Source organism: Crocodylus porosus, unplaced genomic scaffold (genome assembly GCF_001723895.1).
Source record: "Crocodylus porosus isolate Cpor-Errol unplaced genomic scaffold, CroPor_comp1, whole genome shotgun sequence".
Taxonomy (NCBI): Eukaryota; Metazoa; Chordata; order Crocodylia; family Crocodylidae; genus Crocodylus; species Crocodylus porosus.
The window spans coordinates 150,411,054-150,434,446 of record NW_017728906.1 but is presented as its reverse complement, the minus strand read 5'-3'; the positions used below and the strand labels follow the sequence as shown (position 1 = coordinate 150,434,446).

The 23,393-nt window shown below is 42.1% G+C and overlaps 1 protein-coding gene across 1 annotated transcript in view; it reads right to left on the bottom strand.

Annotated features, from left to right (window-relative positions):
• LRRC63 (leucine rich repeat containing 63) overlaps nucleotides 1-23,393 on the bottom strand; it is a 33,933-nt gene that overhangs the window by 10,141 nt on the left and 399 nt on the right. Inside the window, exons 2-5 of the mRNA XM_019529917.1 lie at nucleotides 20,173-20,321; nucleotides 16,334-17,248; nucleotides 4,429-4,566; nucleotides 2,039-2,193 (exon numbers count right to left, since the gene is read on the bottom strand). Of these exons, the coding sequence (XP_019385462.1) occupies nucleotides 2,039-2,193; nucleotides 4,429-4,566; nucleotides 16,334-17,248; nucleotides 20,173-20,260 (1,296 nt within the window). The 5' untranslated portion in view covers nucleotides 20,261-20,321. The remainder of the gene's footprint in view (nucleotides 1-2,038; nucleotides 2,194-4,428; nucleotides 4,567-16,333; nucleotides 17,249-20,172; nucleotides 20,322-23,393) is intronic.

Here is a 23,393-nt window from a genome sequence, read left to right as displayed (position 1 = left end):
ATGAAACACCACTATGTTTTACTATGTGGTGTTTCATTTTAATCATGGAAAAATGTGGATTTTGGGTTACTTCTTTTAAACTGAAAATTGGGTATTATTTTTATCACAGAAAACCAGGATCCCTGATTATCACATATATCACAACATACATTTTTTCCAGTTAAAAAGAACCTAAAAGCTTTACTAATATGCTATGGGCCTAGGACTGTATCATTCATCTTAAGATTGAAGCAAAAACAAATATAACTTCATTGAAATGTATATTCATTTGCTAGATATATGTATAGCATACATTAAAGTATTAAAAACACAACAAACTGGTCAAAAATAATCAAAATATGTTTGATTGAAAAATAATCAAAATTTGTTTAGTCCTCTTGTCATTAGAATTAAATATACATCTCTCTCAGAAGCATAAAACAAAACAAAGCCTTCTTGAGCATCTTGACAGTGCATCCAATGCTTCAGTGAAAGTTATTTCCTCACCTGAGTTAACATTCACCTGAGATCATGTTTCTACACCTGAGTGTAAAGTTTTCAGCTAGAGTTAAAATAGCCTGAAGAGCTGTGAAATAGGAGCTACATTACTAGGACTAGTTTACACAGAATTGCAGAAGAAAGAATAGCTTGATTAATGGCATATTAAGACCATTAAAAAGGGAGAGGGTTATTAACACCTGTGGAATGAAGAGTCTGGAAGGAATCAGGTAGGTTCTGAGTACTCTGAGGTCTCTCTTCATAAGCACTGGCCTTTGGGCAATAGGGAGCAGGGAGGAGGCACAGTCTGTTTTTTGGACGGTGTGTCTTTTGCCAAAGTATTTTTGTCTGTTCTTTTGCAAATAATGTGCACTTTTTCAGAATGTACGTACTACCTGCAGCAAAGAACTGGGCAAAGTATGCATACCAAATAAAGAAAGAAACTACTCCATTCCCCTACCTGGTCAGCAGGACTTCTCTTCTCAGACAGCATGGATATGTCTATACCATATCCAGGCTGTGCCTGAGAGCCCTGCTATGGAAGATACTCTGCTCACTCATTCCACTCTGCACGCACCAAATGCCAGAAAAATATAATAGAGACACCTTTAGATGGATACAAGGCATACTGCAGGCCCAAGACTGACAGCAAGCACTGGGCACATGTTAAACAGTGACTATGGTACATTTTTCTGTCTGTAGCACACATGGAGTAGATGTGCCATACTTCACTGTAGTTTGTCTTGCTAGCTGAGATATAATCTGCAAGTACATCAGCCATCTCCTCACCAACAGCCACATAAGAGAGTTTCCAGTGCCCTTCACCTGTAAGACTCTGAGTGGGCTGAATATTAATTTAGCCTGCTTCATAACCAACTTCTACACACCTTTGGGGCTTGCTTTAAGGAGACCATGTATACTTTCTGCTGATTCAAGCCCACCAATTGCCAACATTTGGCTCCACAGATGCATACACTAAGTGAGGATGGAAATAGTTAAAAGCAGCAACTCTGTACTGGGGCTGGATTAAATTGTAAGGTGACACAGGAAGGGTATCAATTTTTATCCTTGGCTTCCTTCAGTATCTTGACTCTCCAAATCACGGGGTGCCAAGGCAATTTGACAGCACAATGTGAAGGGCCAAAAGCCATGCTGGTTCAAGTGTCAGTGCACTTCTGAAAGTGCTGTGGCCAGCAGACCTCATATCAATCACATAAAAATGAAGGGAGACATTCACAGTAAGGGTAGAGCAAAGAGAGGAAGAAAGGATTGGAAAGAGACAATGTAGGGGGAAATCAAGGCAAGAGGAGAAAATTACAGAAGAGCATTGAGAACAATCAAACTTCAGACTACTCTGAAATTACTAAAAACAAACAAACAAAAAACCTTAAATGATTTTAGCCACTTCCAACTTTAAAAAAATGACTGTATATTGAAAATGTCAATATTGTATTCCATGTGAATGAGGTTACAATCAAACTATGAACTTCAGAGGAACTGGGTTTCTAATGAAAGCAGAGGCACAGACAGCATAAGTGCAGCTGCAGGGTTTAGAGTATACCTTGAGACTCAGTCCAGTTTTTTGATGCATCAGGCAATAGAAAACTGCATTTTTGGCCCTGTCCATCAACTCGTCCTCTTCATCCCGCTTAGTTAATGTAGTCTCATACCCAATTCCCTGGACATACACATCATCATCATCAAGAGCACATGGTTCTACAATTAAAAATGTACATAGTGAAAATTTAAGCATTATAACATTACTTTAGAAGAAAGTAAAGATTGAGGTTAGGAAAAAAACCCTGTATATCATGTATGTATGCATGTTTATCACAAATGTTACTCATCAATCATAGGTCAACTTTACTCAGGCAAAATTCCCCATGGACAAACTAGTAACTCAGGAAGGTCTAGGTAAAGACTACAGGATTTGGCTGTCTAAAAGCACTTAAATTAATTCAAACCTTGTTTCCATCCCTCCGCCCCTTCCAGGGACAGCAGAAGTGTTTGCACATTAGATAAAATGCAGGCAAGCTAAGTAGTATGGGTTGGATGAATGGACTGTAAGGCAGATAGAAAACTGGCTGGATCACTGGGCTCAAAGAACAGTAATCAAAGGCTTGATGTCTAGTTGGCAGCTGGAATCAAGTGGAGTGCCCAAGGGGTTGGTCCTGGGGCCTGTCTTCTTCAATATCTTCATCAGTGACCTGGAAGCTGGGTGCATCCTCCAACTTGCACGTTTGCAGATGGCACCAAACTGGAGAGCATAGTAGATACACTGGACAGTAGGTTTGAGATGTAGAGAAACCTAGACATATTAAAGGACTGGACCAAAAAAAATCTCATGAGACTCAAGTCCTGCACTTAGGACTGAAAAATCCCATGCACCAGTCCTTAATGGGGACTAACTGGCTAAGCAGCAGCTCTGCAGAAAAGGACCTGGGGGCTACAGTGAATAAACTGAATATGAGCCAACAGTGTGCCCTTGTTGCCAAGAAAGCTAAAGGAATACTGCGCTGCATTGGTAGGTGTGTTGCTACCAGATAAAGTGAAGTGATTATTCCTCTCTATTTTGCACTTGTGAAGCCCCACCTGGATTGTTGTGTCCAGTTCAGGGCCCCTCACCACAGAGGGAGAGACTCTGGCGGAGGGCAACAAAAATGGTTCAGGGGCTGGGACACATGACTTCAGAGGAGAGACTGAAGGAACTGGGCTTAGTCTGGAGAAGAGAAGATAGAGGGAATTGAATAGCAGCCTTCAGCTACATGAAGGATGAGTCCGAAGAGGATGGAGTTAGAGTCTTCAGTAGTGGCAGATGACAGAAAAAGGAGCAATGGTCTCAAGTTGCAGCACTGGAAATTTAGGTTAGATATGAGGAAAAACCTCTCATGATGAGGGTAGTAAAGCACTAGAACAGGCAGCTCAAAGAGGAGGTGGAGTTTTTTTAAAACCCAGCTAGACAAAGCCTTGGCTGGGATGATCTACTTGAGGATGGTTCTGCTTTGAGCAGGGGGTTGGACTAGATGACCTCCTGAGGTCCCTTCTAACCCTAATTTTCTATTATCTAACAGGGCCTGAACAACATCATTTTGAGGAGAATTTTTCACAAATGTGGTGTCTTTTGTTCAGGACCACAAGTATTTTTAACTCACAATAAGTGATACTAACAAGATGGAAGATTTTGATTGTATTTGGATAAATTATTGACGGCCAACTTTTCCAAGTGCTTGAATTAATGGATATCTAACCTGTAACACAAAGTGAATGTCAGGCTTCGTTACAAAGAAGATTGCCACAGTGGTTTTTTGTATGCTTGTTTGTTTTACTGTTAACAGGTACTGTGGCTCAAATCCAATCTTCGTTCATTAATGTAAAACCCAGGAATCCAAAAGTCTTGGAAAGTGTGTTTAGGAGCAATTTAGCTGTAAATATTGCTGCAGGCACTCCAAGGAGATATGAACTTAACATTTTTGGTTAAGTTTTAACTGATTGTGTAATTATACATTTATGTTTCTGGCTAATGAAATAGCATCCAGCAGCTAAAAATGATCCTTTTTGCTCCCCTTCTAAATAGAGCAGATAGTATTAGGGACTTACAGCATTTACCCAAATCCAAGATTACTCTAAATTTAAGGCAACCCCCAAATAATTAGATTCTATATATCCATAATTATAAATAAATAAATATAAATTTGCTATAATTTTCCATATACAAAATCTAATTATTGGAAGGTCATCTTAAATTTGTCTCCCCCACAGCTTTAGTGGGGAAAGTGGCCATTCAGGGTGAAGGGCCAGACCCCTACACCTTACCCCACTGCCTGCTCCCCCCTTACTCTTGGATTTGAGTAAATACAGTAATAGCAGGACTGCTCTTCATCTCTTAGTTTATCCCAGTGTGTACACATGCCTGCACACATTTATTTCATAAATGCAGTGTATTCATCTTACCCTTCTCTTCTGAGAATATTTTCCCTCTCTTTTCATGAGCATGAAATGTGAAGTTGTCTGTAACAGATGCGTTTCCTTCATCTTCTAAAGTGTGTTCTAGCGAGCTGGCTTTCTTTGTTTTTTCCGCCAAAGCTATTTCTGAAAAAAGGTTGAGGATGGTGTAGTAAGAGGTTTTGTTCACATACATGAGAAACATATTAACCTAGAAAGATTGATGAGAATCAGACCAAATCTCATTAAACTATTTCCCCTATACATTACTTTGACACTGTAAAAGGACCTTAAAGAAGTGTTCATTTTTAAGAACCCTTGGGATCTTAGGGCCAGATCCTGTTCCACTCATTAGATGCCTACACAGTCTTGGGGACCTACATGTGATCCTATTCCACTCTGCTTAAATTCCTGGACAAATGTTAACATGCCTACTCTTGAACATGTCACCATGCTAGCCTTAAAATGAAAAGCAGCATCCACATGGAAGATACACTTACGTTTTGCATTAACAATTTTTCAGACTTCAGCAGATTGGAATAAGATTTCCTTAAGAAGCCTAGCTTCACTTAGACACCTAATAGGTGGAATAGGATCTGGCCCTCAGTATAAACAAAAGGAAAAAAATCATGGAACTGAATTTCTTAATTTATCATAAAGAAGGATTTTGTAGTCTATGGAAGAGACACATGAACTACTTTCACAGCGATGTGGTTTGCGTATTTTGAGAGGTCAAGTTCATAGACTATGTATCCCACCCATGAAAATAAGTAAGGAATTAGTTCACTAGCCACACATGTGCCACTCTTCAGTTTCTTCTCTAACCTGCAACTACCTCCTTTCTACCAACCAAAATCAACTCATCTCTACATATATTCTGAGCAACCAAGGTGCAGCTTCAATACCAATCACATTTAACAGTTGTGTGGTCACATGCTTACTATAGGGTTGTGTGGTTTTTACATTTGGTTTTGATATTGGTTGGCTAATTGATATAAATTATCAGACTTCTAGGAAATTAAAGACCATCACCAACAAATTAATTTGCCTATTCAAATAACATTTCCTGGTCATTTTAGAAGCATTTAAAGAAAACAACACAACACATGAATGATATTTCCCCTACCTTTCTCCCCTCCTTGCAAAAATAAAAAAATATGTTTGCTACATTTTAAGTCACAACATGCCAAAAAAAACAACACTGGATAGTCTAGTCGTTCCTTGAATCAGGCCAAATACTTATATGTTTATTAGCAAACAAAATGAGCATTTAGTGATAGTTAAAACTTGAGTTTATAATACAAAACCTTAACAGGGATACCGGTTGTAGCTGTATGTGTCTACAGGCAAAAGGAATCAGAACTCATGGCATAGGTGAGTGCATTGTTAAGGTTTTATCTTTTATTAGACCAACTTCATATTTGCAAAAAAAAAAAAAAATTATTTGCAAGCTTTTGGGTGCACACACCCTTCTTCAGGCATATTTTGGAAATATCCAGTTGACCTAATAAAAGAAATCACTGAAGACAACCAATCAGTAGGCATGTGAAAACAAAAGTGAAGTCTGCCATTTTGCAACTGTACTGAATCAATGACTTCCAGAGCTAAAAGGTACAAATCTCTGTAGTTTGTGCTGAAGAGCCAAACTTTCAAGCTGAGAGTTATCACAGACTCACAATCTCTCTGGATTGGCCACAAAGAGAAAACACAGAACAACCCAGGTGTGGCTGTTTATAAGTGTATAAGGGGTGTACATCAGGATCTGGGAGAACGTCTGTTCATCAGAGCACCCCAACGAAAAACAAATACCAACAGTCATAAAATCCTCCAAGACCATTTTAGTTTGGACATAAGGAAAAAGTTTTTTACTGTCCACCCCAAGACCTAGAATAGACTCCCTCCAGAAGTGGTGCAGGCACCTACTCTGGACTCATTCAAGAAACGTTTGGATCTTATCTTGCTGGGATCCTTTGACCCCAGCTGACTTCCTGCCCCTGGGGCAGGGGGCTGGACTTGATGATCTTCTAGGTCCTTTCCAGCCCTAACATCTATGACATTTTTGAAAAGATTGAAATATGAAAGGCATATTTTTGCAACTCATGCACTAGTTTACAAATTAAAATAGTTCTTGTACTTAAAAAAAAAATCTAAAAAATGGTCTTTCCATTGTGTGGTTCATTAGTATTTGAGCTACAGTAGTAAGTGGACACTTATTTGTAGACCCACAAGATTCTCACTGTATTAATTCAGCTTCATTAAACCCCCATGACGGAAAAAAGAAAGAAAAAAAAAAAATCAAATGGCACTCAAAGTTCACATTCTATACTTTTTTGCTATTTCAGTTATACTTCGACAAAAGAAAAGTTTAGACTTCCTGTAAAAACTGAATGTGTTACACAAATAAACTATCTGGCAGTTGTTAACCATCAAGGACATGCATGCTGAGAGGTAAGTATTCCTATGAGTGATCTCTTTTATTGGACCAACTGTATGGTTGTTACAGACATAAACAAGCTTTCAGGTATTACAGTAGCCTTCCTCCTGTATTTTGTAGCTTTGAGGTGATGTTGCCATGATGGTCCAGGAGATGCAAGAGGCAAGAATTCTTGTGGGTGTTATATTTTATTGGGTCAAATGTATAGCTGGAACAGACGTTCCTCAGTCCCGAAGGAAGGATACTGTGATACCCAAAAGCTTCTCTATGTCTATACCAATCATAGGGTTGGTTCCAATAAAAGATATCACACACAAGAATTCTTGCCTCTCACATATCTCCTGGACCATCATGGTAACAATATCACCTCAACATTATTGATGATTGATGACTACTACAATCAGGATCTTTTCCTGAAGAACCAAGAGAGAAGAGCATGGATGCCCAGCTACATGAAGATGGACAAGATGAAGATTGACTGGGAGCCCCGTGACTGGGATTGATATTGACAGAGCTGCCAATCACCAGGGCAGCTCAGGTGCCGGTTGCCAGGGAGACCAGGTGGGTCAGGTGGTCAGAAGGGGGCAGGGCCGGACCTTTATAAACAGCCCAGGCCGGAGCCTGACCAGCAGTTCCCTGAGTTGGTAGTTGCAGCCTTACCATGCTGACCGGCTGCGATGATGCCAGGGATGAGAAAACCCTGAAAGGAGGTATGGTGCAAGCTCTAGAGGGGCTTGGAGTTTGCCTTACAAGCAGGGAGGCTCTATGGTGTTTGTGTTATAGCCAGTTGGCTCAGGTTTCAGTTATGGTTAACTGGAGGACCGGGTGAGGCTGTAGGGGTGAGAGGAGGCCTCACGGGAGCTCTCCAGCAGCTTTGGGGTTCCCCGTGCCCAGCAGGGGCACAGTGCCAGTGGGGCACAACTGTTTGCGCCGGAGTGGCGCGGTGTACGGGGTTTGGACCCCAGCCTGTAAGGGTGGTGTTTTGCCCAGTGGGGCAAAGGACCCAGAGAAGGGTCAAGGGGCCAGGTACAGCTGCAGCCACCTGAGCCCCAAGCGCGAGGAGTGCGGTATAGGCCCAGAAGGGGGCAATGGCCGTGGAGAGCGCGGCATAGGCCCCAGAGAGGGCGAGGCCCCAGAAGGGCAGTGAGCGCATGCGAAGAGCATGGCGTAGGCCCAGAAGGGGGGCAACAGCTGCGGAGAGCGTGACAGAGACCCCAAGAGGGGTGAGAGGCACTAGAGGCGCAGCAAAAGACCCCGAGAGGGGTGGGAAAGCCCAGAGGTGGGCGAAAGGCCCTGAGGGGGTGAGGTGTTGAAAGAGTACCTGGGCGAGGCAAGCCCAGGGGTGCCAGGCTAGGGGCGCTGGTGGGGAGACGGGCCCAGAGGCGCCAGACAGGGCATAGGGACACAAGGACCAGATATCGTCCACAAACAGCTGCGAGGCTTGGGGTGTGCTAAAGGGGAGGTTTGGAGGCATGCATAGCCCTTAAGGCAGGGGTGCACAGAGGTACCCCTTATAGAGTAGGGGCAGGAACATACGTACCGTTCACCAGGGGGATAAAGGCAGCCTCCCATCTAAAATTATTTATCATCAAAGTCGTGGCGGGCGAGAATCCGAGGGTGCTGAGTCCACCTTGAGTGACGGTAGGGGGCGCTAGGGAGTTCACGGCCGCTCCTAGGCCCCACTCCCTCACAGAGCCCCACCCACAGGATGCTTAGAAGATGGTCGTCTCGGGTCCCAAGACATGCAGTACCAGGGTCATTCCTCCCTTGGAACTAAGCAACAGGTATGCACCTCTCACACCACCAGCAGAAACACCAGCTCTGGATGAGGGGAGGCAGCTAGCTGCCACCTCTAAGAAGAGATGCAGGGTGGTCGTGATGGGCAACTCCCTACTGAGAGGGACAGAGGGAGTGATCTGCCGCCTTGACCCATGAGGTCTCCTGCCTCCCAGGGGCCCATATCCAGGACATGGCAGAGAGGATTCCTAAACTTGTCCAGCCCTCTAACCACTGCACCCCATGCTCCTCATCTATATGGGCATGAACAATATGGCTCGGAGCAATCCTGGCTGGGTCCTCAGTGACTATGGGGCTCTGGGCTTAAGGGGTTGGGGGTGCAGGTAGTTTTCTCCTCCATCCTCCTTGCAGGCCATGGGCCTAGGAGAGACAGATGTATCAAAGAAGTGAACTGAAGGCTCCGGTGATGGTGCTGCTGAAAGGGTTTTGGCTTCCTTGACCACACCACGTACTTCAGAGACAGAGGTCTTTTGGAAAGGGATGGTATCTACCTCATGCCAAAGGGGAAAGCTCTTTTCTCAGCCAGGACGGTGAACCTCCGAGACAGGGCTTTAAACAGATTACTGGGGGTGGGGGACACAGACAATAAGCAGAGCAAGCCCAGGCGTCAACAAACAAACAACCATTACAACATGAGATGACAGGAAGGACACTGAGGAAATGGAGCTGAGGTAATGAAGCTCCCTCAACGTAACAGGAAACCAAAGACCTCCAGAGAAGGGCTCAAATGCTAGGAGCATGGGGAAAACACACAAGGAACTGGCCCTCCTACTTTTCACCAGGGACTATGATATCGTAGGGATAATAGAAATCTGGTGGAACTCTACCCACAATTGGACCATAGCTATAGAGGGCTACACTCTGCACAGGAGGGATCACATAGGGAAAAGGGGTGTAGCTCCATATGTAAAGGAGCAGTACACCTCCTTGGAAGCTGAAACTGGTAGTAAGGAAGGGCAACCTGAGACCCTCTGGGTCAAAGTATGGGTGGGGGGAATGTAGCAAAAGGGACCTAACTGTAGGAATATATTACAGATCTCCAAATCAAGATGAGGAGCTAGATCTGGAATTCTCCAGAGAACTGGAAGAGGCTGCAAGAGCATGGGATATGGTTGTCTGGGTAGTTAAAGTTGCCCACGACATCTCCTGGGAAGAACACTCAGCAAGATCTGACAGGTCGCATAGATTCCTGACTTCTGTCAACGAGCTCTACCTATCTCAGCAAGTATATGGGCTAACCAGAGGAAATATCCTCCTAGATTTAGTTCTGGCCAAGTGGGATGACCTGATGAGTGATCTGACAATAGAGGGTAACCTAGGCAACAATGACCACAACACTATCACTTGCACTATCCAGCAGGGAAATCTGAGAGTAAGGTGCAGATTTCTGACTTTAAAAAAAAACTGACTTCAGTAAGCTAAGGGCTTTAGTGAGTAATGTCCTACAGGATCATGAACTGCAGGGAAAGAGTATGGAAAAAGAGTGGTTGTTTCTCAAGGATATGTTCCTCGGTGCACAGAAGTTGTTCATACCTGTATGCAAAAAAGGCGGCACAGGGGCTGGGAGGCCATCTTGGCTCAATAGGGAAGTCTCAGATCTTCTGAAAAAGAAAAGGGAGGCTTACCAACGATGGAAGCCAGGAATAGGTCCAAAGGAGAACTACATAAGATTGGCCCGCACCTGTAGGGCACAGATTAGAAAAGCAAAGGTGGTGACTGAATTCAGGTTAGCAACTGAAAACAAGGACAATAAGAAGTCCTTCTATAAATACGTAGGTAACATGAAGAAAGCTAGTGAAAATGTGGGGCCACTGCTCAATGCATCTGGACATCTGATTACTGACACCAAAGAGAAAACTGAACTCCTGAATGAGTACTTCGCATCTGTATTCCACCAGTCTAAGAGTGATACCCTGATGAATGCAAATGTGACACAGAATAGTCACGGTAGGGACTGTCACCTAACAACAGTCAGTGTAAAGCTGGTGAAAGAACAGCCAGAGAGGCTGGATATCTATAAGTCACCCGGACCGAATGAACTCCATCTGAGGGTGCTGAATGAACTAGCCAAAGTAAGCGCAGGACTGCTGGCGAACCGCTCTGAGAATTTGTGGTGTTCATGAGGGGTCCCAAAAGACTGGAAGAGTGCCAATGTTGTGCCCATCTTCAAAAAGGGGAGGTGAGAGGACCCAGGGAACTACAAGCCAATCAGCCTGATCTCAATCCCAGGAAAAATCCTCAAAAAAATTCTCAATTTCTCCCACTCTACTTGGTATTGCTGAGGCTGCAGCTGAAGTACTGTGCCCAGTTCTGGGCACCACACTTCAAGAAGCATGTGGAGAAGCTTGAGAGAGTCCAGAGAAGAGCCACTTGTATGATTAGAGGCCTGAAGAGCAAGCCATACAAGGAAAGGCTGACAGTTATGAGACTGTTCAGCCTAGAAAAGAGAAGACTTTGTGTGGATTTGGTGGCAGCTTACAAATATATCAGGGGAGAGCATCAGGGGCTAGGTGAACAACAATTCACCAAAGCAACCCAGGGGAAAACCAGGAGCAACAGTCAGAAACTCCTAGAATAAGGTTTCAGACTGGATATAAGGAAAAACTTCTTTATGGTTTGTATAACCAGACTCTAGAATAGACTTCCAGGCACCTACCCTGGAGATCTTCAAAAGCAGACTGGATGCACACCTTGCTGGGCTTATTTGACCCCCACAGTCTTTCCTGTTCAGAGCAGGGGGGGCTGGACCTGATGATCTCATGAGGTCCCTTCCAGTCCTAAACTTCTGTGAATCTGGAGCCAATGAGGGCAGCTCACCATTGTTTATCATCTTTTGTTGCTGCTTACACCAATGCAAAGTTGCTGCAAAAACAAATTAGAGCAAAATAGAATAGTAGTTTATGTTCACTTTGCCCTCTTTTAAACTCATACACAAGATGCAGGACAACTATGAACTGAATCTAAAATTGCTTTGCACAAGCGTTAGGATCACCTTTCAGGGATTTTGAAGCAGGAACAGAGTCTAGTTTTCAAAGTCTCAAGCAATGGGGCTTTTAACCTTAAAATCATAGAAAGTAAGATTGGAAGGGACCCCAGAAGGTCAGATAGTTCAACCCCCTGCTCAAAGCAGCTAAGACTTTGTGTAGCTGGGTATTAAAAGCCCCCAAGGATGGAGATTCCACAACCTCACTGGGAAGCCTATCCTAGTGTTTTACTATCCGCCTCATGAGAGTTTTTCTCTAATATCTAACCTAAACTTCCCGTGCTGCAACTTAAGGCCATTGCTCCTTGTTCTGTCATGTGTCACCATTGAGAACAGTCTAGCTCCATCATCTCTGGAACCACCCTTCAGGTAGTTGAAGGCTGCTATTCAATCCCCTCTCAGTCTTCTCTTCTCCAAACTAAATAAATCCAGTTCCTTTGGCATCTCCTTGCCCTCCACTCAACTCTTTCCAACTTGCCCACATCCTTTCTGTAGTGGGAGGCCCAAAACTGGACACTCCAGGTGTGGTCTCACCAGCGCCAAATAGAGGGAAATAATCACTTCCCGCAGTCTGCTGGCAATGCTCCTACTAATGCAGCCCAGTATGCCATTAGTCTTCTTGGCAACAAGGGCACACTGTTGGCTAATATTTAGTTTACTGTCCACTATAACCCACAGGTCCTTTTTTGCAGAGCTGCTGCTTAGCCAGTTGGTCCTCAGCCTGCATGGGTGCATGGGACTGTTCCGTCCTAAGTGCAGAATTTTACACTTCTCCTTATTGAACCTCATGAGATTTCTTTTGGACCAATCCTCCAATTTATCTCAGAATTATAGCCCTACTCTCCAGTGTATCTACTCCCCTCAGATGGGTGTCATCTGCAAACGTGCAGGATGGAGGGTGCACTTCATCCCATCTTCCTGGTCACTGATGAAGAGGGATCCTGGTTTTCTCTGATAAAAAAAATCCCTGATTTTTGGATTTAAAAATGTAATCCAAAATCCACATTTTTCCATGATTAAAATGAAACACCACTATATATCTATCCATTAGTGGCATTTCATTTTAATCATGGACAAATGTGGATTTTGGGTTACTTTTTTAAAATCTGAAAATTGGTTTGCTAGGTTGTTTTTTTTTTTTTTAAATCAGAGAAAACCAGGATCCCTGTTGAGGAATTTATTAAACAAAACAGGCTCCAGAACCACCCCCGTGGGGCACTCAACTTGATACTGGCTGCCAGCTAGACACTGAGCCATTGATTACTATCATTTGAACCTGACGATCCAGCCAGTTTTTTTTATCCACCTTACAGTCCATTCATCTGGCATTCCTTAGCTTGCTTCCAAGAATGTAGTGGGAGACTGTATCAACAGTCTTGCTAAAGTCAAGGTATACCACGTCCACTGCTCTCCCCGCATCCACAGAGCCAGTCATCTCATCATAGAAGGCAATCAGTGTCAGGCATGACTTGCCCTTGGTGAATCCATGCTGACTGCTCCTAATAACCACCTTCTCCTCCAAGTGATTAGAAATGGATTCCTGGAGGACTTGCTCCATGATTTTTCTGTGGACTACAGTGAGGAACTCTGTAGTTCCCCAGATACTCCTTCTTCCCTTTCTTAAAGATGGGCACTATATTCACCCTCTTCCAATCATCTTGGATCTCTACCAATCACCATGGGCGTTCAAAGATAATGGCCAGTAACTCTGCAATGACAACTCCCACAGCACTCTCAGGTGCACCATGTCCAGCCCTATGGACTTGTACATGTCCATCTTTTCTAAATAGGCCCTAACCTGTTCTTTCACCAGTATTGGTTACTCACCTCCTCTCTAAACTGTGCTGCCAGGTGCAGTAGTCTGGTAGCTGACTTTGCCTATGAAGACTGAGATGAAAAAAGCATTAAGTACTTCAGCCTTTTCCACATTATCTGCCACTAAGTTGCTTCCCGCGTTCAGTAAGGGCTCCACACTTTCTGTGATCTTCCTTTTGTTGCTGACATACCTGTAGAAACCCTTGCTACCCTTCATGTCCCCTTCTAACTGTAACTCCAGCTGTGCTTTGGCCTTCCTGATTTCGTCCCACATGCTTGTGCCATACTCTTATACTCCTCCCTAGTCATCCGTCCAAGTTTCCATTTTTTGTAAGCTTCCTTTTTGTGTTTTAGTTCACCCAAGCTTGTCTTCTGCCATACTTGCTAGTCTTTTTGGGCATCAGGATGATTTGTTCCTCCATAAGATTTAAAATACAACCAGCTCTCCTGGACTCCTTTCCCCCTCAGGCTGGACTCCCAGGGGATCCTACCCATCAGTTCCCTGAGTGAGTCGAAGTCTGCTTTTCTCATGTCCAGGGGCCTTACTCTGCTTCTCTCCTTCCTTCCTTTCCTCAAGATCCTGAAGTCAATCATTTTATGGTCACTGCTGCCCAAGTTGCTTGGGCACTTCTACATTCCCCACCAATTCTTGCCTGTTTGTGAGCAGCAGGTCAAGAAGAGCATGGCTCCAACACTTGTACCTGGAAGTTGTTTCCAACACTTTCCAAAAACTTTCTCAATTGCCCGTGCACTGCTGTATTGCCCTCCCAGCAGATGTCAGGGTGATTGAAGTCCCCCCCCATAAGAACCAGCACCTTTGGTTGGAAAATTTCTGCTAGCTGTTTGAAGAAAAACTCATTCACCTCATCCTCCTGGTCCAGTGGTCTTTAGCAGACTCCCACCATCACATCACCATTGTTGCTCTCTCCTCTAACCTGAACCCAGAGACTCTCAATAGGCCTGTCTCCAGTTTCATACTGGACCTGTGAACAATCATACAGCTCTATTATACAAGGCACAACTCTTCCTCCTTTCATCCTGTTTATCCCTCCTGAACAGTTTATACCCATCCTTGACAGCACTCTTGTCATGTGAGCTATCCCACCAAGTCTATTATTCCAGTCACCTCATAGGTCCGTGACTGTGTGAGGATTTCCAATTCTTCCTGCTTGTTTCCCAGGCTCTGTGGATTCATGTACAGACACCTGAGGTAACCAGCTGATCATTCTACTTTCTCAGGTCCCCTGTTGCCCTCCCCTGCTTGTGCTTCCTTCAGGTAATCCACTTCCCCATTTACTTCTGGGCTTTTGTCTCCATCTCCCAGCAGACCTAGTTTAAATCCTTCCTCACCAGGTTAGCAAGCCTGTCTGTGAAGATGCTCTCTTCATCAGGTGGATACCATCTCTTCCTAGCAGTCCTTCTCAGAACAGCATCTCACTGTCAAAGAAGCCAAAACCGTGACACCATCTGTGCAGCCATGCATAGATCTGCAAGATGTCTCTGCCCCTGCTTGGGCCCTTCCCCCTGACCAGAAAGATCAAAGAGAGAATCACCTGAGCCTCTGTCCCCTTCACTCCTGCACCCAGAGCCATGTAGTCACTTTTGAACTGCTTGGGATTGCCTCTGGTAGTATCATTGGTGCCTGCATGGATGAGCAGCACGGGGTAGCAGTAGAAGGGCTGGATAAGTCTCAATAATCTTTCTGTGATATCTTGGATACAGGTTCTGGGCAAACAGCAGACTTCTTGAGACAACTGGTCAGGCTGGTAGATGGATGCCTCCATCCCCCACAGAAGGGAATCTCCAATCACCATCAACCATCACTTCCTCTTAGTAGCTGTGGTCTCAGTCCTCAGTCTCAGTCCTCCCAACCTTGGGGATGCCTAGCCTGCCTCTTCCACTAACAGGACATGCTCCTCCTCCTCTGTTGCTAGGGTTTCATATCTATTCTCTAGGCAAATTGCTGCAGGTGGAGATGAAGACTTCTGCTTGCTGCCAGAGATCACAAGCTTCCAGCCTCCACCTTCTTGGGAGTCCATGTCTTCTTCCTTCCTGGGTGGTCCTTCCTTCACAGTCCTAGGGGTCTCCTCCAGCATCAAATCCATGAAGTCCTTGTGGCAGAGGATGCTTCAGAGCCTTGCCACCTCCTCTTGTAGCTCTCCTGCCTGCGCCCTGAAGGACACCACCAGGAGGCACTGCTCACATTGCAGGCACTCCTCTACCTGGCTGTCACTGAAATTAATCTGCAAGCCATAATCTCCACAGTGCCAAACCACAACCTGGGTGGAAGTTTTTACAGTGAATCGTCCTGCCTGGACAGACACCTCACAGGTGCAAGCAGAAGGAAAGTTGACAGTGGCAGTGGATCTGGCATTGTGACATCTTCCAGCCGTTTCTCTGGGTCTCTTACTCTGCCACCTTTCTCTTCCTGCCCCTCTTTCAAGGCAAACCTTCTTAGCAAACTGCTGCTTCTTGGTTCCCAAATGTTCCCTTTTCCGTTTCCTCTCATCAAGCTTACAGTGAAGGAAGGTGAGAGAGTTTCCTGTAAGATCTCACTGAAGTAACTGTAGCACATACTATTAAATAATGTTCCTGAAGTTACTTAGTTAAAAGTAGACTGAGAGCAGGTTATTTGTTTAAAAGTTAACAGCAAGCAAAGTTAATTTAATTATTATTAGATATAATTATGCATTTTTTACAGTAATAATGAAAAATTCTAGCATATACATGCATGCATCTGTGTGTGTGTGCGCGCGTGCGCACGTGCACATATGCACACATATGGTATAATTTTTTCCCCATAGAAGATCTGCTTAGGAAATGCTTTCAGTAAAATATGTACAGACAAAAGATACCAAAATACTTGGCAATATAAAATTTGTTACCTATTTCACTCTGTCTCTGAGGCTTTCTTGATAAAACGAATGGTAAATCAGTGTTACTGGACAGCAACATTGTGCTAATTTCTGTCTGCTTGCTCCTTCTCTCTTCAGAAATTAATCGGCTAGCGAGTTTTTCGCAGTTATAGTGAGAAACAACTGGTTTCATGAATGATGTTTTTGCATGTGAATCATGAGAAGATGACAAGTTTTCCAAGGAAAACTCTGGTAAAACTGAATAAGTAGGATCAACCTTTTGTGAGCCAAGAAATTGCATGGAAGAGGGTCTATAATATTTATTTAATGGGAAGCTAGCAGATCCGCTTGAATTTGAAGTATTACTGAAGTCTCTCAAAATAATTTCATCAGAAGAAAGGTTGAGCACTTTAATCTGGACTGGTATTCGGCTGCTTGAATAAAGACCAGAAGGAGTAATCTCAACTTTTTCAATTGCACTTGTAGTAGTAGCAAGGTCTGGTAAAGAATCATCATGTTCCTGACCTACAATCTCCATATGAGAGGAACCACTGTCTTTCTGTAATGGGAATCTAGCAGACCCATGGTGATCATGTTCAGGAAGAGCCAAATCTCTTGTTAAATTTTGGTCAATTTGTTGTTTATCCTTGGACTGCGACTGGGTTTCACCACAGTGGTCTTGATCAAGTAGGAGGTGTATATCCTTGGGGTGGGACTGGGTTTGACCATGGTGATCTCGATCAAGCAGGAGTTGAGTACCTACGATCTGAAACTGCGCATCTTTGGGATGGGTTTCTGTTCGTCTATGGGAAATCTGATTAAGGAGATGTACATCTTTGGGCTGAGCTTCCTTTTGACCACTGGAATAATTACTGGAAAGAAAATTTTTGTCTTCATCATTTGTGCTTGTTATTGCTTTAGTTCCATGTTGTGTAGGTATCCTGCCTGGTAAACACCAGAGAAAGCAAAGAGGATACATTTTATAAACACGTATACATCAATTTTCATTTTTTTCAAGGGAAAAAAAAGTGTGAGATTACATCTGGACAGAGCTTCTCCCAAGCTAAGAAAACACAACATAAGAAAAAAATTACCAATAAACAATATTTAAAAATTAGCCAACTATAAACTGATGTGCTTACAACTTACCGGCTCATTATGGTCCTGTGGAATAAAACCCAGCCTATTATATATGGCCCATGCAAGGCTCTATACCACCTTAACTCCATGAAAGTTCCACTTGGGGAAAAAGGGCTTAGGCAGAAGCAGGCATTCAGGAACTTTTACATCAATAACTAGCATGGAGCATGCTCTGTGCTGGCCTTGAATGGGCTGACCCAGTGGAGGCCAGCTATAATCAACCTCTAAGAGGACACTAGGATATGGACAGAAAAAAACAATTAAACCCAACTAAAAAGATATATAGGGGAACTTATCCTTCCCAAACATGCACCAGCTGATCCACTGTGGCTATGTTGTTGGTCTGCTTTATCACACACAGTAGTGGCTGTGGACCTCAACCATAAATTATCACCATTTAGTTGGGGATTAATTATCATTGTTTAGCTTCCACTTACTGTAAAATAAAGCAGACAGGACTAGGAAACAGTTACAATGAATCAGTGTAATGTATGGCAAGTCCCCATCTTTGCCTTTTAAATTGGTGTGATTATTTCTTCACCCATACCTTTATTGCCTATTTCTTCACCCATACCTTTATTGCCTGACTATAACTTCAGGGACTTGCTTGACCTTACACATGTACCTGGGTGATTTTGTTTCCTTGTACAGCTGCCTGGCAAGAGCACAGCCTTAATGAGCACATTCAGCAACACAATACCGGCAATACTGATTCTCAAACTGCACATAAGTGCCAAAAACTACAGTTATGCAGCTACGTGTACACCATTTTTGCACATAAAATGAAATGGGATTTATCTTTTAGGGTCTTAAGTTTCCCTTAACTTAAATTGGGAGGGAGGTCATTTCACTCCTTGCAGATAAAACTCTTCCACACTTGATGAAGCACCCAACAGTTATGTCTGCCAAACTGATAAAATTACCATTTCTGGAAAGCTAGATTCTGATCAATGGTTACTTTGCTTTATAAGCATCCATTAAGCATAAATGGTTGCATTTGGTGGTGGATGAAATGATCCTTGAACATACTTTATTGTATAGCACTTTGCTTTTTGTCAGAGATACTGTATAAGTTATAAATAGCATTCCTTTCTACTCATATGGCTTTTCTTCTAATAAGACATTCCAATAGAACTTTGTTTCAGTATAAAGTGTTTGTAAAGTTGAAATATTTTAAATTAGTGAAGCAGAACTCTGGCACTGAACTAGAAATATTTAGGTACATTTTGAATGGTGTCAGAAGAGAATCTTGTTCTGCAGAAATGGATGGAAAATTTTACCAAGAACTTTTATCTAATACCTTGATGTGCTTTATAATATCTGGAAGACAATTACTGTAATATCTCCTTTTTCTTACACTTTAATCTTGGTTCTTTAGCTGGATTTTCCTTCCTGTGTTTTTTTAATAGCATTTTAATTTATTAGTGTTTTTTCAGTTAATGAAATAACAATATACTAATTGGTATAATAATGAATCTGCCATAGGTAACAATGTATTGATAAAAACTCAAAAAATAATCAATACCATGGAATTTCAGATTAGTTATATAGCTTTTCAAACTGGTTTTGGATTCTCTCTCCTTAGGTTGGTACTAATTATTGCTGAGTTTCAGGTTTAATGGTTGTAGCTATTTGAACAATTTAACATACTGTTCACACCACAAAAGCTATAGATGAAAAAGGCCTCTTTGGACATCTTTTCCATCCTCCTCCATGCTAGGGTTGTCTTGTTACAGTATTTTAACAGTGTCCAGCCTAAGGCCCCGATTTCACAAGAGGACTGAGAGTGTAGCAGACTTTTGTGGCTGCACAAATTTGACTGCTGTTGATAGGACTGTTCAGGTGTAATGGCTTTTCCACAGGCTCAGCTGCAGGGTCAGGGCCTAGTTTTCAAAGTGTCAAGCAAAGGAGATCTTGGCTTATTCCTTGAACTCTGACTTTGGTTAAAGTATTAAAACCTTAAGTTACGCTATTGGTTGTTAACTTCCTTTTAAAGTCAGTATTTAATTATTAATTACTAGTCACTGTTTAACGTTTTGGCTCCTTCTGTTTCAAACATACAAGCATGCAAAAGGTACATATATTGCTGAATTGTGCTGTGCCACTGATTACCAGTATATTTTTTTAACCATAATGTCTCCATTCCTTGAAGGACACTATAACCTATGGCATATATATGCAAACGTCTGATTATATAGTTGTAAAGTATAAGGACAGAACCACCCCCCAAAAATCCATTTTTTTCTATCATCTCTGAATCCCAGTTATACCTCCCTGTATTTCTACATATGACCTAAGCTCCATCCTGTCTCATCTTTCTCAGCACCTTCAGTATCTCATGCTAAATCTTTCCTCTGTCATAAATATTTTTTGGGCAAGCAAATAACAATGTCTTTACAGTCGGCTGGTTCAGGAACTCACTCAGAAGCTTGAACACCTGGGTTACAGTGCTTGCTCCAATAAATATTTCATCACGTTATACAAAGTGGAACAGCTTCAACAGAAGAAATATGCAGAGATCACGTTCCAGGCTATTCACACAGCAATAAACCTGAAACTTCAACTTACCTAACAGAGTAATCTCAGGGGTAAAGTATTCCAGTTGCTATCATTCTGCAAATAATATTGTATTCAACTGAACGTTTAAAAATAAAATTAATCATTTGCTACATATTCCTTTGATATTAAGTTCTGAGAATTTGTCGAGTATTTGAATACGTACTATTTACCTTTCTGGGTCTTTTTCCTTGGTATACGCAGCTCAGGTAACAGCTTTGGAGGTAAAGGTCTACGAAGCAGTTTTGGTTGCTCAAGCATCTTCTGCCTAACAACGCTTCAATTTTGCTCATGCTGGAGAACTGAAGATGGATCAAAAATTCTACAAGACAAGCAAAAGAGACATTTATCTCTGCATTTATATGTTGCCTTGCAAAGAACTCTTGAGACAGTACCTGACAGAAAGCACTGTAAAATAGTAGAAATGAGCAAAAATGGTAATGTTGTTTACTTAGTTACTAAATTAACATTTTATTAATTGTCCTTGATGTTTCTGGAAGCTAAAAGTTTTCATTGTAAAAAACAAAACAAAACAAAAACAAGCAGTTCTAGAAATATGATTTCAGGACACTCGATTAGAGAAAGACTTACAAAATCTTTATTATGAAAAAGTAAGACTGCTTGGATCTTCGTCTAAAAAACAAGAAGAAGAAAAGGAACTTTCCTGTTTTGCTGAGTGAAGCATTCTGAAAATTGACAAAAAACAACTTTTATTATGGGTGAATTTAATAAGAACAATTTCATTTTAAATAAGCATTTCTTAATCCCCTAGATCAGTGGTCTCCAAACTTTTTTGATCGCGCACCCCTATCAGTAAAAAATTTTTTAGCACGCACCCCTAATATATGTATATTTATATAAATATACATTTAAATAGAAGTTCTAATATTTTCTTCCCACACCCCAGTGGATCATCTTGTGCACCCCACTTTGAAGAAAACTGCCCTAGATAATGGTGAATTCTTCTGTTCCATAACGAAGCTGTACACATATGCATTAAACGCCAAGCTCCCCTCTGGCTTCTTATCTGCTTCTATATGTGTTCATAAAATTAGTTTTAATCCATATAACCCCTGTTTTGTTAAGTTGCATCAACATTTTCTTATGAATGCTTCAAAATAGAAAGTCCTCTTTCTAAAAAGCAGCAGAGCTGTGCAGAATTTTGTCAATGAAACTTCAAACTTATCTCCATCCAACCCAATGTACCTTAGTGCCAATAACATGTACATCACTGTACAGAGCACTCACACATACAAGTAACCTCTTTCCTGAGGAATTTACAACCTAAATGATGCACGGGAAATGAAATGCACAAGTTGATTTTAAATGTAAGCTAAACATCGGGTGCAACGTGATAAAGATTCAGAGATAAAAGAAATTTAGGATCAAGTGAAACTCAGTTAACTTGTTTTGAAATTATAGAAAAAATATATGATTTATTGTGAAATTAGGAGCAACTTGATACAAGTTATTTTGAGTGTTCAAACTGTGGTTTGGTCTACATTTTGTTCAACTAAGGCATTTTGTTCAACTAGTTTAGCTAAACTAGTGCAACTGCACGTGTGGACGCACCCTCAAAATAGAATATGGAGTGTCCTAACACATGTAGGCTGTAATTTGAGGATGTACAGTGGAACTGAACATGAGTTCCCTATGTAATACTGTAATTAAAAGGGTGAACCTAACCCTTGGGTGTACAAACAAGGGAATACCAAGTCAGAATCAGGAGGTACCTGGAATAAGTGAGACCTGTGGAGGAATACTGTGTTCAGCTGTGGTGTTTAGTTCACAGAAAAGAGATTTCTGACAGTACAGTTCTTTAACATTACAGAAAAAACCCATAATAAAATCCACTGCTTAGAAGCTGAAGCTAGACAAATTCAGGCTAGAAATAATATGTAAATATTTAGAAGGGAATGGAGATGGTGGTAATCCCCTTTCCCCGCTGCCAGGCACCTTTGCAAGGAAGTAACTACTGTAATCTATATATTAGCTTTTGAAATTGGGTGCCACTCAGTTCACAAAAGTTATGGAGGAGTGCCTCAAGTCCAGTTAGGCATGCTTCAAGTCCAAAAAAGATTGACAGAAGTCAGAGTTAAAAATGACACTGGCCTGAGTGGGAGGCAGGACAGTGGTGTAATCCCAAAAGATTTTAGTTGTATTTGTGGATGACTTGCCAGCCTAGGGAAAAACAAGACACCTGAAGAACAGAATGCTGCAACTCCCGCTTCCCCCCACCCCCCATTCACAGAAAGATGAAGGGAGTACTAAACAGATTTGCTAAAGTAGGGGTGACTAATCTGTGGCACAGGCAGCCTGTGTGTGTGGCACCAGACCATGGAGGAGGCAGCCAGCACAGTGACAAACAGGGCAGGAATCAGAAAACAGAGCAGCAGATGATGCAGGGAATACAGGGTAGAAAGGAGCAGATCTAGCAGTGGAAAAAAATCAGGGTGGTATTTGGAGAGGGTGTAGGACTAATCTGTGGCACGCCTGCCAAAAAAGGTTGGCTCCCACTGCTCTAAAGAACAGGCTGAACGTACGAGTGAAAGGACAAGAAAGGCAGGCAGGACTGCAGAAACAGATTTTAACTATGTTGAAGAAGTTGAGTTGTTCAGGTAGACAGGTGGCTGAACTCAAGGGGGAGAGAAGGAATCTGTATTTAGCCTGAGGAAAAGGTTTCTGCTGAAGATTACATATAATCTCATTGGCAAGATATTTTATTACACACACACACACATATATGTATCTACACTGCCAATGAGATTTTTATATATATTATACACACACACGAACTCACATACATACATACATACATGTATGTAATAGATACATAATATGGTGTGCATAAATATATAGTGGCAACATGTGTGTGTGTATACATATATATATATAACATTTCATTGGCAATGTATTTTATAAATGTATACACACACATTGCCAATGAGATTATTAGACAGATATTGCCAATGACATTATTTTGTACATTGTGTATATTTCTACCTAAACAACTCTGCTTCCCCCACATAGTTAAAGTCTGTTTCTGCAGTCCTAGCTACACACACACACATATATAGACACACACATACTGCCAATGAAATATAAACACACACGTAATTTACACATGTGTATATACACTCACAGTGCCAATGAGATTTATACATATACACATATACATGTAATACGTGTGTGTGTGTGTGTGTGTGTGTGTGTGTGTAGGCAATGTATATATATGTAAATAATAAGCTTATTAGCAATGTGTGTATACATATACATCTCTCTCCACATAATTAAAGTCTGTCTCTGCCGCTTCATTTTCATGGGGGCAATGGATTACAATCCAGTTCATCTTTCTCAGTAACGGTTCGGCACACACCAACCCCCAAGTGAGCGA